The 15,538-nt window shown below is 53.8% G+C and overlaps 3 protein-coding genes across 3 annotated transcripts; all 3 read left to right on the top strand.

Moving 5' to 3' along the window:
- Positions 1 to 1,598: 1,598 nt before the first annotated feature.
- On the top strand, positions 1,599 to 1,919 carry LOC309436674 (feather keratin-like; the record flags this gene model as incomplete). Its single annotated transcript, XM_082046039.1, has 1 exon — positions 1,599 to 1,919. The coding sequence occupies one exon, from the start codon at positions 1,599 to 1,601 to the stop codon at positions 1,917 to 1,919; it is 321 nt and encodes a 106-aa protein (XP_081902165.1).
- Positions 1,920 to 8,278: 6,359 nt separating this feature from the next.
- Positions 8,279 to 8,609, top strand: LOC309435807 (feather keratin B-4-like; the record flags this gene model as incomplete). The annotated part of the gene is made up of 1 exon (XM_082044551.1): positions 8,279 to 8,609. The coding sequence occupies one exon, from the start codon at positions 8,279 to 8,281 to the stop codon at positions 8,597 to 8,599; it is 321 nt and encodes a 106-aa protein (XP_081900677.1). The 3' UTR covers positions 8,600 to 8,609.
- A 5,286-nt stretch (positions 8,610 to 13,895) lies between these two features.
- On the top strand, positions 13,896 to 14,216 carry LOC309435507 (feather beta keratin-like; the record flags this gene model as incomplete). Its single annotated transcript, XM_082043782.1, has 1 exon — positions 13,896 to 14,216. The coding sequence occupies one exon, from the start codon at positions 13,896 to 13,898 to the stop codon at positions 14,214 to 14,216; it is 321 nt and encodes a 106-aa protein (XP_081899908.1).
- Positions 14,217 to 15,538: the final 1,322 nt, after the last annotated feature.

Here is a 15,538-nt window from a genome sequence, read left to right as displayed (position 1 = left end):
GGGGCTTTGTTCTATGCCCCATCCCCGTCTCCCAGCGCAGGGGGCTGGGTGCACAGAGAACAACTGGTCTTATGCTTAGACTCTGAGACAAAGAAGGCATTAAGGCCTTTTCCTCATCCATTGTAAATGTGTTGCTCCCTGAATCCACTACAAGTTGGAGATTCTCCTTAGCTTTCCTTCTGTTTCAAAAAATATACCGAAAAAGTTTGTATTGTCTTTTATAGCAGGAGCTGGATTAGGTTCTAGTTGGGCTTTGGCCCTTCTAAATTCCCCCGTGCATGACATCAAAACATCCTGGTGTTCCTCCTGAGTATCTTGCCTTTTCTGGCAGACGTCAAAAACTCTCTTTTTTCTCATGAGTTCAAGCCAAACCTCTCAGTTAAGGCCAGGCCAGTCTGCTTCCCTGCCAGCTTGTCTTTTGGCATACGGGGACTGTCCCTCACACATGGGGAATCTTCTGGTACTTTCTCACAGAAGAAAACCATGACACCCATATGCTAAAAAAACTGTGCTGCATAAAATTAATACACACAGCTACAAGCTTACAAGCAAGAGGGCACCAACACACCCACAGAGCACAATCAAGACCAAAGGCCAGGCCTAATGAGACGCTTAATGAGATGGCAGCAGGCAGGTGAGGGATCAAACACCATGGAAGGAGCAGACACTCAGGCCCAGCACAACTCCAAAGCCCAGACCAGTCTTCCAGCTCTGCAAGGAAATGAGCAGCTCTCTTGCTCCAAAACCTTGTGTCATATAACAAATCCACACAGCTACAAGTTTAAAAGCAAGAGGGGCACCAAGACATGAACAGATCAAACCCAATCAGGGAAGCCAGGCCTAAAGACAGGCTTAGAGAGATGTTAGCAAAGAAGGGAGAGACCAAAGACCACAGAAGAGGCAGCTCCTCATGCCCGTCACAGCTCCAGAGCCCAGAGCAGCCTGCCAGGGCTGTGAGGAAATGAGGCGCCTTCCACACAATGCAACCGCAAACCACACGAGTGCTGTGGGATGACCTCACTGATGACACACCACCTCTCCTACGCTTCAGCCGCATCCTCTGCCCGCACTGACATGCACCAGCAACGCCGAGACATTGGCCTCTAATGCTCACACTTCAAAGGTGCCACCAGGGCCAAGTGGACACGTCCTCAAGACAAGAACAAGAAACTGGAGCATTGCGGGAAGGAAAACACACCCTCCTCATTCCTGGCCAGGCTGTGGCATCAAACAGCTGCTGGCTGCAAAATGCCGCCATGCGCAAAGGCTGTCCCGCCCCTCGGGGACCAGCATAAAAGCCGGCCCAGCGCCTCTCTCCCTCACACACTTCTCCTGACGCCTTCTCCGCCCTTCGTGCTCAACAAGGTGAGCCTCAACCCCCTTCCCCTCCTTCTCCTGCCCCACCTGGCCCCTCTCTTCCAGCACGCTCTGCCCCCAGCCTCAGCAGCCCTCACGCCTCCCCACCGCCACGCTCCCCACAGCCCCACACCAGCCTCCCCACTCCCTCACCCTCCTGCAACACCGCTCCTCGCACCCCCACACCCCTGCGCTTGCTCAACAGCCTCTCGTCCCTTCCAGGGCCCCTCCACACCACACACATGGCCTGCTACGACGCCTGCGGCTCCTGGGGACCCACCCCGCTGGCCAACAGCTGCAACGAGCCCTGTTCCCTGCAGTGCCAGGACTCCCGCGTCGTCATCCAGCCTCCCGCCATGCTGGTCACCCTGCCAGGACCCATCCTCACCTCCCACCCCCAGAGCACCGCCGTCGGATCCTCCGCATCGGCTGCCGTGGGCAACGAACTCGGTGCCCAGGGAGTTGCCGTCAACTCCGGCGCTTTTGGCTACGGCTTCAGGGGCCTGGGTGGCTTCGGAGGCCTGGGCTGCTTCGGTGGCAGAAGGGGTGGATACATCTGCTAAGGGCTCTCGCCACCACCCGTGATGCCAACCACACACACCCTGGAAGCCACACCACACATTGAGGACACGCACCTCTAGGCCCTTCCTGGCACAGGGACCTGATGTCCATGGCTCCTCGTCTCCAGGCACCAAACACGGAAGCAGGGTAGTAGCCAGTCTGGGCTGCCTGTGTACCTCGATGAAGGTCCTTCTCCTCTACTCCCACATCTTTCTTTGCACCTCAGACTTGTGCTGTTCCACTTGGCACTCCTGCCTTTTCACTCTTCTCCCTCAATAAAATTCTCCTTCATCCCAGCTACTGTCTTTTTTCTCCCACAGCTTGTTCAACTTCACTCTAGAAAAACCAGGACTCAATGGCCCATCAGGGTGGGTGGAAAAGGGAAACAAGACCTCTCCCAGGAAATATGCCACCACCAACACCAGTGCCCAGTGGCTTCCAGGATGTGACACAAACCCATCCCTGGCTCAAACAGAGCCTTCCACATGAGAACGCTTCCCTGCGCTCATCTGGGACAAGAGCTCTCCCATACCAGCACACACATGAATAACTCTCTTCCCAAGCATGACTCTCAAGCCCTCCCTGCAAACCCACTTTATTCCCTCCCCTCTGAAATTTCCACACATTGATAACATCCCCCATGTGCTCTTTGCCTCCCGGCTAAAACATCCCAGCTCTCTCATTGTCTTGTCAGGTGGAACATGTCTCAGACCCTTTAGCATCTTTGTGAACCTGCACTTCCCCTGCACTAATACATCCATGTCCTTCTTCCACTGGGGAGCTCAGACCCGCACACAGGACTACACACGAGACCTCACCAGTGCTGAGGAGACAGGAACGGTCACCTCCCTCAACCTCCTGCCAACATTTTTGCCAATGCTGCCATGGAGACTTGGTAGCCCCTTTTACCTCAGGGGTTGATTGGCACCTCCAGGTCCTTTTGTTCTCCACCAGGACTGCAATGTCCTCCTCTGCCAAGATACTTTCTATCCAACTGGCCCACAGTCATTCCTGCTACTGCCACTGAGTCGTCTCCAGAAACAGGACTTGGCTTCTCCCCTTGCCCAGCTCCATGAGATTCCACTATGTCCAGTGAAAGAGAATCAGGAAATTCATTCAGGAATCCCGAATTCAAACCACCACTCCTCATGGACTTATGCACATCCAGATACACAACTCCCCCTTTCTGGGGAGCAGACATGAGTCCACCTGACTCACTGGCACCCCCAGCCCTGCCCTGCCCTGGCCCAACCTGCCTCTTGCCTGCCAGGCACTCCAGCACCATCAACACAGACACACAGAGACCCTTCCTGCCCCACCTCATCTTCCTCACCAACAAACACTGCTCATGCGGTGAACAACCCTCACGACACTCACCTCCACTGAATTCAGACAGGTCTTGGGAGGCCAGAGATGTTCTCACTCACTGCAAGCCAGCCAACGTTATTCCAGTTTGTAAAAAGGGTGAGAGAGAAGAGCCAGGAATCTGCAGACCTGTTAGTCTGACCACAGTACCTGGAAAGTCATGGAGAAGATCCAACTAAAGTGCTGCTGAAAAGCATTTAAGCACAATGTAATCATCATGTACAGTCAACAGAGGTTCACTAAGAGAAAGTCCTGTGTAACTAATTTCCTTCCTTCTATGATAAGGTCACCTGCCTAGTGGATGAATGGGAGGCTGGTGGATGTAGCTTTTCTGGATTTTAGTAAAGCTTTTGATCTATGCGCATGGAGGGGTATTGTGAGCTGTTCTGGGTCATGCAATTTAAGAACAATGTCATGGTACTTGAAAGCACCCACAGGAGGACAACGAAGCTGGAGAAAGATCTGGAAGGCATGTCTTAAAGGAGCAAATAAAGACAGTGGGTTTGTCTAGTCTGGAGAGGAGGAGGCTGAGAGGCTACCTCATTGTTCTCTGCAGCTTCCTGAGGAGGGGACATGGAGAGGGAGGTGTGAGCTCTACTCCATCAGATCCAGTGACAGGACACATGGGAATGGATCAAAGCTGCACCACTGCAGGTTTAAACTTGACATTACGAAACATTAATTTACAGGTGGGTGGTCAAACACTGCAACAGGCTTCCTAGAGAGGTAGTCGATACCCCAACCCTGTTAGTGTTGCAGAGGCATTTGGACACTGCTCTTAACCGCGCTTTAACTTTTACTGAGCCCTGATGTGCTCAGGCAGTGGGACTAGATGGTCACTGCTGGTCCCTTCCAACTGGACTGTTCTAGTCCCATTTGTTCTGCTTCCCCAACCCTTTCCCATGCAAACATCCCCTCAAGGGTCTCAGCTTCACAGCCCCGTGCACCACGCACGCCTCCCATTGCCCCTGCACAACGCCCAGTCCCACTCTGACCCACAAACACTGCACACAGAAATGGCCTCACCCCTCGGCGCTCACCCCACATTCACACCCCAAAGCCGTCACTCACCAGCCTCCCCTGCCTGCCGGTCCCACTCCCCTGGGCCTCTCACCGGCCTCACCAGCTCTCCCAGAGCTCTCCAGCCTCAGCCCCCAGTCGCAGCCTCCCCTCCCCACAGCCAGGCACTGCCTCAGCACTCACTGACCAGCCAATCAGGGGGCAGGAAACAACCTGACCATCAGTGGGCAGCTTACAGTCACTATAGAAGCACCTGGAATGTTCCAGAAGGTGCCTTTCAGGAACCCAAAATCAAGACTTCTGGTAAAATAAATAAGATAATCCTCAACAAGTGGCACCAAAACAACGGCTGGAGGGTGAACAAGGGAGTGAATGATTAGAAATGCTGCCGAAAACCAAACCAAAGGCCTCAGACAAGTGTAGCTGGGGGTACTTGGAAGGGTAAGATGGAGGGGAAATGTCCTGATTAAATAACACCCCCAAAAAACTGCAATCATTAAATACATCAACAGACCCTGCACTTCTTGCCTGTACTGCAGTGTGTCAGGGCACCCATGTGGAATCCCTGTCATGGCCCCCCCTTGCTGTGGGCCCCAGCCCAACCACCTGGCAGTGTCCATGACACCATCTTCACTCACTGTCAGGTTCCAAGGACAAAAACACAGAGTCCTGTATCCTGCATCCCCTTGCTGCCAGGACCCTGGACAACACATGCTGGGTGCCCAGGTCACCACCCCCTTGCTGTGGGGTCCTCAGCTGACCCAAGTGTGGGTCCTTGTTGCATTGTCCCCCTGGCCCCATGGTCCCCATTCCACCTACACAGAAGTCCCCAGACCACGGTCTCACCTTGCTGTGGGGTCCACAAATGATTCCTCGGGGAGTAATCAGCAGGACACCATCCCCTCTTCTCTGCAGGGCCCCACAGTGACCCATGCAGGGGGTCTCTGCACCACCAGCCTCCCTGCTGCAGGGTCCATGGAGCACCAGTGCAGGGGACACCAAGCAACCGTCCCTGTGCTCTGAGGTGACACAGAAAGCCCCTTTGTGAGGTCACCGTCCTCCTCAGTGTGGGGTCTCTGAGACACAGCCTGGGGCACTGAGGATCAGGAGCAGGAACAATCCTGTGACCCTGCTCTGCTGGCAAGATGGGGCTCTGGGCTGGCTTGACCGTGGCGGGATGGCAGGTGCCCACCAAGCTGCTCTATCACTCCCCCTCCTCAACTGCATGAGGGGAGAAAATCTGAGGAAAGGCTCCTGAGTCTTTGTAAGGACAGGGAGATCTCCAGAGGCTGCAGTGGGACAATCTGCTCCAGCGTGGGGTTCACAATGTGCTGCAAGGGAAACTCTGCTCCAGCACCAGGAGCACATCCTGCACCTCCTTCTTCACTGAACTTGCTGTCTGTAGAGGTTTTTCTCTCAAATATATAACCGCTCTCTTCCAGATACAATTCTGGAGTCATTTCTCCCCCTCCTTAAAGTTGTTCACACATCTGTGCTACCACCATTGCTGGCTGGCTCAGGTTTCACCAGCAACCAGTCTGGTTGGAGCTGGCTGGTGCCATTGAATAGAATCAAAGAATTGTTTCAGATATAAAAGACCTTTAAGATCATTAAAATCAACTATTAAACAAGCAATACCAAGGTCACCACTAAACCATGTCCCCAAGCATCACATCTACACATCTTTTAAACATCTCCAGGGATGATGACTCCACCACTACCCTGGGAGGTCCATTCCAGTGCTTCACAACACTTTCGGTAAATAAATTCTCCTAATATCCAATGTAAATCTCCCCTGGGGCAGCTTGAGGCCATTTTCTCTTGTCCTGATACTTCTTCCTTGGGAAAGACACTGACGCCTACCTCACTACAACCTCCTTTCAGGTAGTTGTAGAGAGCGAGACGGTCTCCCCTCTGCCTCCCTTTCTCCAGGCTACGCTTACCGAGGGTCCACTCGATCCCCTCATCAGACCATGGAGAAAGATATTAAACAGAACTGGCCCCAGCACTGAGCCCTGGGGAACACCACTTGTGAGCAGCCACCAGCTGACTTTAAATCCAGTCACCACAACTATTTGGGCTCAGTCATCCAGCCAGTTTTTTTGCCAGTGAAGGATACATCTGTCCAAGCCATGAGCAGCCACTTTCTCCAGTTGAATCACTGTCAAAGGCTTTAATAAGGTCTAGGTAGACAACATCCACAGCCAATCCCTCCTCCACTAAGTGGGTCACCTTGTCAGAGAAGGAGATCACGTTGGTCAAGCAGGACCTGCCTTTCATCACCCCATCCTGACTGGGCCTGATCACCTGGTCATCCCATACGTGCTGCATGATGTCACTCAACATGATCTGGTCCATGACCTTCCCTGGCACCAAGGTCAGACTGACAGGCCTGCAGATCCTTGCATCCTCCTTCTATCCCTTCTTCTTACATAAGCAGCACATTTGCCAACCTCCAGCCAAGTGGGACCTCCCTGGTGAGCCAGGACTGTAGATAAATGATGCAAAGTGGCTTGGTGAGAGCCTCCGCCAGCTCCCTCAGTACCCTTGGCTGGAGTTCATCAGGCCCCATAGGTCAGTGTGTGTCTAACTGGTGTAGGAGGTTTCCAACCATTTCCCCTTGGATTCTGGGGGTTTGTTCTGCTCCGTCTTCTACATCAGAGGCTTGGTGTCCAGAGAACAACTGGTCGTATTAGAAAGACTGCGACAAAGAAAGCATTAAAGCATTTTCCTCATACTTTGCTCTGCGTGAGTGCCCCCACATCCAGTGAAGGATGGAGATTCTCGTTAGCCCTCCTTTGGTTGATAATGTATGTCTGGAAAATATTTATTGTATTTTAGAACAGTACTTGGATTATGTTGTAGTTGCACATGCCAAATTCTGATTTTCTCCTTGCACAACCTCATGACATCCCTCTAGTCCTCCTGAGTTACCTGCCCCTTTTTGTAAAAGTCACAAACTCTCTTTGTTATCCCGAGATCCAGCTAAAGTTCTATGTTTAGTCAGGATGGTCTTCTTCCCCACAGCTCCCTATTTTTGCACATAAGGAATCTCTATGAACATTACAGAACCTTTGAGAACCTTACCTCAGAAACCACCCCTGCAGCTCTCTTGCTCAAAAACCTTGTGTCATATAACAAAACCACACAGCTACAAGCTTAAAAGCAAGACGGGCACCAAGACATGAACAGATTAAACCCAATCAGGGAAGCCAGGCCTAAAGACAGGCTTAGAGAGATGTTAGCAAAGAAGGGAGAGACCAAAGACCACAGAAGAGGCAGCTCCTCATGCCCGTCGCAGCTCCAGAGCCCAGACCAGCCTGCAACAGCTGTGAGGAAATGAGGCGCTGTCCACACAATGCAACCGCAAACCACACGAGTGCTGTGGGATGACCTCACTGATGACACCCCACCTCTCCTGTGCTTCGGCCGCATCCTCTGCCCGCACTGACACGTACCATCCACGCCAAGCCTTTGGCCTCTACTGCTCACACTTCAAATGTGCCACCAGGGCCAAGTGGACACATCCTCAAGACAAGAACAAGAAACTGGAGCATTGCGGGAAGGAAAACACACCCTCCTTATTCCTGGCCAGGCTGTGGCATCAGACAGCTGCTGTCAGCAAAATGTCACCATGCGCAAAGGCCGCCCCGCCCCTCGGGGACCAGCATAAAAGCCGGCCCAGTGCCTCTCTCCCTCACACTCTTCTCCTGACGCCTTCTCCTCCCTCCGCGCTCAACAAGGTGAGCCTCAACCCCCTTCCCCTCCTTCTCCTGCCCCGCCTGGCCCCTCTCTTCCAGCACGCTCTGCCCCCAGCCTCAGCAGCCCTCACGCCTCCCCACCGCCACGCTCCCCACAGCCCCACACCAGCCTCCCCACTCCCTCACCCTCCTGCAACACCGCTCCTCGCACCCCCACACCCCTGCGCTTGCTCAACAGCCTCTCGTCCCTTCCAGGGCCCCTCCACACCACACACATGGCCTGCTACGACGTCTGCCGCCCCTGCGGACCCACCCCGCTGGCCAACAGCTGCAACGAGCCCTGTTCCCTGCAGTGCCAGGACTCCCGCGTCGTCATCCAGCCTCCCGCCGTGCTGGTCACCCTGCCAGGACCCATCCTCACCTCCCACCCCCAGAGCACCGCCGTCGGATCCTCCGCATCGGCTGCCGTGGGCAACGAACTCGGTGCCCAGGGAGTTGCCGTCAACTCCGGTGCTTTTGGCTACGGCTTCGGGGGCCTGGGTGGCTTCGGAGGCCTGGGCTGCTTTGGCGGCAGAAGGGGTGGATACATCTGCTAAGGGCTCTCGCCACCCCCCGTGATGCCATCCACACACACCCTGGAAGCGACGACACACACTGAAGACACGCACCCCTAGGCCCTTCCTGGTGCAGGGACCTGATGTCCATGGCTCCTCGACTCCAGGAACCAAGCACGGAAGCAGGGAAGTTGCCAGCCTGGGCTGCCTTCGTACCACGATGAAGGTCCTTCTCCTCTACTCCCACATCTTTCTTTGCACCTCAGACTTGTGCTCCACTTGTGTTCCACTTGGCACTCCTGCCTTTTCACTCTTCTCCCTCAATAAAGTTTTCCTTCATCCCAGCTTGAGATGCAGCCTATTGTCTTTTTCTCCCACGGCTCGTCCAACTTCACTTGAGAAAAACCAGGACTCAGTAGCCCATCATGATGGGTGGAAAAGACTAACACGACCTCTTCCAAGAAATATGACACCACCAACCAGTGCCCAGTGTTTTCCAGGATGCGGCACAAGCCCATCCCTGGCTCAAACAGAGCCTTCCGCATGAGAACGCTTCCCTGCGCACATCTTGGACAAGATCATGCCAGCACACACATTAATAACTCCCTTCCCCAGCATGACTCTCCAGCCCTCCCAGCAAACAGACTTGACTTCCTCCCCTCTGAAATTTCCACATTGATAACATCCCCCATGAGCTCTTTTCCTCCTGGCTAAACATCCCAGCTCTCTCAGCCTCTCCTCCGGTGGAAGATGTTCCAGACCCTTTAGCATCTTCATGAAACTGCACTATTACATCCATGTCCTTCTTCCACCGGGGAACTCAGTCCTGCACGCAGGACTCCACATGGGACCTCACCAGTGCTGAGAAGAGAAGAACAGTCACCTTTCTCAACCTCCTGTCAAGACATTTCTCAATGCTGCCCCGGAGACTTGATGCCCCCTTTTGCGCCAAGGCTTCATTGCTACCTTAGAGCCCATTTCTTCTCCACCAGAACCACAAGACCCTTCTCTGCCAAGCTGCCTTCTGTTCAACTCTCCCCTAGTCATTCCTGCTGCCAGCTTTGAGTCCTCCCCAGAACAGGACTTGGCCTCTCCCCTTGCTCAGCTCCATGACACTCCCCTGTGGCCAGGGAAATCAGGAAGCTCAATCGTCAAACGTGTGTTTAAACCACGTTTTCCCACAGATTTATACACATCCATATACACAACCCCCCCTTTCTAGGGGGCAGATGTGAGTCCACCCGACTCACCAGCTCCGCCAGCCCAGCCCTGCACTGGCCCAACCTGCCTCTTGCCTGCCAGGCACTCCAGCACCATCAACATACACGCACAGAGACCCTTCCTGCCGCACCTCATCTTCCTCACCAACAAACACTGCTCATGCGGTGAACAACCCTCACGACACTCACGACACATCTTGGGACTCCAGAGATGTCCTCGCTCACTGCAAGCAGCCAATGTTATTCCAGTTTGTAAAAAGGGCATGAGTGAAGAGCCAGGAATCTGCAGACCTGTTAGTCTGACCACAGTACCTGGAAAATTATGGAGAAGATGCAACCGAGTGCTGCTGAAAGGCATTTAAGGGCAATGAAATCATCAGGTACAGTCAACAGGGGTTCGCTAAGGCAAAGTCCTGTGTAACTGATTTCTTTTCCTTCTACAATAAGGTCACCTGCCTCGTGCATGAAGGGAAGCTGGTGGACGCAGTTTTTCTGGATTTTAGTAAAGCTTTTGGTCCTGTCCCAAATACGGGAGTATTGTGAACTGTTCCATGCTTTAACTTCTACGGAGCCCTGATCTGATCAGCCTTTTGGACTCAATAATCACTGTAGATCCCTTGTAATTGGACTGGTCTAATCCCGTCCTTTCTGCTTCCCCAAACCTTTCTAATGCAAACATTCCCTCGAGGTTCTCAGGTGCACAGCCCTGCGCACCACGCACGCCTCCCATTGTCCCCAGCCCAACCACCTGGCAGTGCCCGTGACACCATCTTCACTCACGGTCAGGTTCCAGGGACAAAAACACAGAGTCCTGTATCCTGCATCCCCTTCCTGCCAGGACCCTGGGCAACACATGCTGGGTACCCAGGTCACCACCCCCTTGCTGTGGGGTCCTCAGCAGATCCAAGTGTGGGTCCTTGTTGCACTGTCCCCCTGGCCCCATGGTCCCCATTCCACCTACGCAGGAGTCCCCAGACCACGGTCTCACCTTGGTGTGGGAACCACAAATGATCCCTTGGGGGGGATCCTCAGGCCAGCGTCCCCTCTTCTCTGCAGGGCTCCACAGTGACCCATGCAGGGGGTCTCTGGACCACCAGCCTCCCTGCTGCAGGGTCCATGGAGCACCAGTGCAGGGGACACCAAGCAACTGTCCCTGTGCTCTGAGGTAACACAGAAAGCCCCTTTGTGAGGTCATCGTCCTGCTCAGTGTGGGGTCCCTGAGGCACAGCCTGGGGCACTGAGGACCAGGAGCAGGAACAAGCCCGTGACCCTGCTCTGCTGGCAAGATGGGGCTCTGGGCTGCCTTGACCTTGGCTGGATGGCAGGTGCCCACCAAGCTGCTCTATCACTCCCCCTCCTCAGCTGCATGAGGGGAGAAAATCTGAGGAAAGGCTCCTGAGTCTTTGTAAGGACAGGGAGATCTCCAGAGGCTGCAGGGGGACAATCTGCTCCAGCGTGGGGTTCACAACGGGCTGCAAGGGAATCTCTCCACCAGCACCAGGAACACATCCTGCAGCTCCTTCTTCACAGACTTTTCTGTTTGTAGAGATCTTCAACTCACATATATCCCGCCCTCTCTTCCAGTTACAATTTTGCAGTCCTTTTTTCCTGTTCTTAAAGATGTTCACACATTTGTGCTACCACCATTGCTGATTGGCTCAGGTTTCACCAGGAACCAGTCTGGTTGGAGCTGGCTGGTGCCATTGAATAGAATCAAATAACTGTTTCAGGTGCAAAAGACCTATAAGATCATCAAATCCAAGTGTTAACCAAGCAATACTAAGGTCATCACTAAACCATGTCCCCAAGCACCACATCTACACGACTTTTAAACACCTCCAGGGATGACGACTCCACCACTACCCTGGGCGGTATAAGTGCTTGACAACAACACTGGTGAATAAATTTTCCTAATATCCACTGTAAATCTCCCCTGGTGCAGCTTAACAGTATTTTCTCTTCTCCTGTTCCTTGTTCCTTATTCCTTGAGAAAGACACTGACGTCTACCTCACTAAAACCTCCTTTCAGGGAGTTGTAGAGAGCAAGAAAGTCACCCCTCAGCCTCCCTTTCTCCAGGCTACACTTACTGAGAGTCCACTCCATCACTTATCAGACCATGGAGAAAGATATTGAACAAAACTGGCCCCAGGACTGAACCCTGGGGAACACCACTTGTGAGCAGCCACCAACTGGATTTAACTCCAGTCACCACAGCTGTTTGGCCCCAGCACTCCAGCCAGTTTTTTTGGCAGTGAAGAATACACCTGTCCAAGCCATGAGCAGCCACTTTCTCCAGTTGAATCAGTGTCAAAGACTTTAATAAGGTCTAGGTAGAAAACATCCAGAGCCATTCCCTCCTCCACTAAGTGGGTCACCTTGTCAGAGAAGGAGATCACGTTGGTCAAGCAGGACCTGCCTTTCACCACCCCATCCTGACTGGGCCTGATCGCCTGGTCATCCCGTACATGCTGCATGATGTCACTCAACATGATCTGCTCCATGACCTTCCCTGGCACCAAGGTCAGACTGACAGGCCTGCAGATCCTCAGATCCTCCTTCTGTCCCTTCTTCTTACATAAGCAGCACATTTGCCAACCTCCAGCCAAGTGGGACCTCCCTGGCGAGCCAGGACTGCAGATAAATGATGCAAAGTGGCTTGGTGAGCGCCTCTGCCAGCTCCCTCAGTACCCTTGGCTGGAGTTCATCAGGCCCCATAGGTCAGTGTGTGTCTAACTGGTGTAGGAGGTTTCCAACCATTTCCCTGTGGATTCTGGGGGTTTGTTCTGCTCCATCTTCTACATCAGAGGCTTGGTATCCACAGAACAACTGGTCATATTAGAAAGATTGCGACAAAGAAAGCATTAATGCATTTTCCTCATATTTACTCCGCGTGAGTGCCCCCACATCTAGTGAAGGATGGAGATTCTGGTTAGCCCTCCTTTGGTGGATAATGTATGTCTGGAAAATATTTATTGTATTTTAGAACAGTACTTGGATTATGGTGTAGTTGCACATGCCAAATTCTGATTTTCCCCTTGCACAACCTCATGACATCCCTGTAGTCCTCCTGAGTTACCTGCCCCTTTTTGTAAAAGTCACAAACTCTCTTTGTTATCCCGAGATCCAGCTAAAGTTCTATGTTTAGTCAGGATGGTCTTCTTCCCCACAGCTCCCTATTTTTGCACATAAGGAATCTCTATGAACATTACAGAACCTTTGAGAACCTTACCTCAGAAACCACCCCTGCAGCTCTCTTGCTCAAAAACCTTGTGTCATATAACAAATCCACACAGCTACAAGTTTAAAAGCAAGAGGGGCACCAAGACACGAACAGATCAAACCCAATCAGGGAAGCCAGGCCTAAAGACAGGCTTAGAGAGATGTTAGCAAAGAAGGGAGAGACCAAAGACCACAGAAGAGGCAGCTCTTCATGCCCGTCGCAGCTCCGGAGCCCAGAGCAGCCTGCCAGGGCTGTGAGGAAATGAGGCGCTGTCCACACAATGCAACCGCAAACCACACGAGTGCTGTGGGATGACCTCACTGATGACACCCCACCTCTCCTGTGCTTCGGCCCCATCCTCTGCCCGCACTGACACGTACCATCAACGCCAAGCCTTTGGCCTCTAATGCTCACACTTCAAATGTGCCACCAGGGCCAAGTGGACACATCCTCAAGACAAGAACAAGAAACTGGAGCATTGCGGGAAGGAAAACACACCCTCCTCATTCCTGGCCAGGCTGTGGCATCAATCAGCTGCTGGCAGCAAAACGCTGCCATGCGCAAAGGCTGTCCCGCCCCTCGGGGACCAGCATAAAAGCCGGCCCAGCGCCTCTCTCCCTCACACACTCTCCTGACGCCTTCTCCTCCCTCCGCGCTCAACAAGGTGAGCCTCAACTCCCTTCCCCTCCTTCTCCTGCCCCGCCTGGCCCCTCTCTTCCAGCACGCTCTGCCCCCAGCCTCAGCAGCCCTCACGCCTCCCCACCGCCACGCTCCCCACAGCCCCACACCAGCCTCCCCACTCCCTCACCCTCCTGCAACACCGCTCCTCGCACCCCCACACCCCTGCACTTGCTGAACAGCCTCTCGTCCCTTCCAGGGCCCCTCCACACCACACACATGGCCTGCTACGACGTCTGCCGCCCCTGCGGACCCACCCCGCTGGCCAACAGCTGCAACGAGCCCTGTTCCCTGCAGTGCCAGGACTCCCGCGTCGTCATCCAGCCTCCCGCTGTGCTGGTCACCCTGCCAGGACCCATCCTCACCTCCCACCCCCAGAGCACCGCCGTCGGATCCTCCGCATCGGCTGCCGTGGGCAACGAACTCGGTGCCCAGGGAGTTGCCGTCAACTCTGGCGCTTTCGGCTACGGCTTCAGGGGCCTGGGCGGCTTCGGAGGCCTGGGGTGCTTTGGCGGCAGAAGGGGTGGATACATCTGCTAAGGGCTCTCGCCGCCACCCGTGATGCCATCCACACACACCCTTGAAGCCACCCCACACATTGAGGACACGCACTTCTAGGCCCTTCCTGGCACAGGGACCTGCTGTCCATGGCTCCTCGTCTCCAGGAACCAAGCACGGAAGCAGGGAAGTTGCCAGCCTGGGCTGCCTTCGTACCTCGATGAACGTCCTTCTCTTCTCCCACATCGTTCTTTGCACCTCAGACTTGTGCTGTTTCACTTGGCACTCCTGCTTTTTCACTTTTCTCCCTCAATAAAGTTCTCCTTCATACCAGCTTGAGATGCAGCCTGTTGTCTTTTTCTCCCACGGCTCGTCCAACTTCACGTGAGAAAAATCAGGCTTAGTAGCCCATCAGGGTGGGTGCAAAGGGAAACAAGACCTCTCCCAGGAAATATGCCACCAACACCACCAGTGCCCAGTGGCTTCCAGGATGTGACACAAACCCACCCCTGGCTCAAACAGAGCCTTCCGCATGAGAACGCTTCCCTGCGCACATCTTGGACAAGATCTCTCCCATAGCAGCACACACATGAATAACTCTCTTCCCAAGCATGACTCTCCAGACCTCCCAGCAAACATACTTTCTTCCCTCCCCTCTGAAATTTCCACACATTGATAACATCCCCCATGTGCTCTTTGCCTCCCGGCTAAAACATCCCAGCTCTCTCATTGTCTTGTCAGGTGGAACATGTCCCAGACCCTTTAGCATCTTTGTGAACCTGCACTTCTCCTGCACTAATACATCCATGTCCTTCTTCCACTGGGGAGCTCAGACCCGCACACAGGACCCCACATGAGACCTCACCAGTGCTGAGGAGACAGGAACGGTCGCCTCCCTCAGCCTCCTGCCAACATTTTTGCCAATGCTGCCATGGAGACTTCCTGGACCCTTTTACCTCAGGGTTTGATTGGCACCTCCAGGTCCTTTGGTTCTCCATCAGGACTGCAACGTCCTCCTCTGCCAAGATACTTTCTATCCAACTGGCCCACAGTCATTCCTGCTACTGCCACTGAGTCGTCTCCAGAAACAGGACTTGGCTTCTCCCCTTGCCCAGCTCCATGAGATTCCACTATGTCCAGTGAAAGAGAATCAGGAAATTCATTCAGGAATCCCGAATTCAAACCACCATTCCCCATGGACTTATGCACATCCAGATACACAACCTCCCCTCTCTGGGGGGCAGACGTGAGTCCATCTGACTCACCGGCACCCCCAGCCCAGCCCTGCACTGGCCCAACCTGCCTCTTGCCTGCCAGGCACTCCAGCACCATCAACACAGACACACAGAGACCCTTCCTGCCCC

The sequence above is a fragment of the Streptopelia decaocto genome (assembly GCF_964273445.1).
Source record: "Streptopelia decaocto genome assembly, chromosome: 2".
Lineage (NCBI taxonomy): Eukaryota > Metazoa > Chordata > Aves > Columbiformes > Columbidae > Streptopelia > Streptopelia decaocto.
The sequence above is the reverse complement of the archived record's forward strand: the minus strand, read 5'-3'. Positions and strand labels throughout refer to the sequence as shown.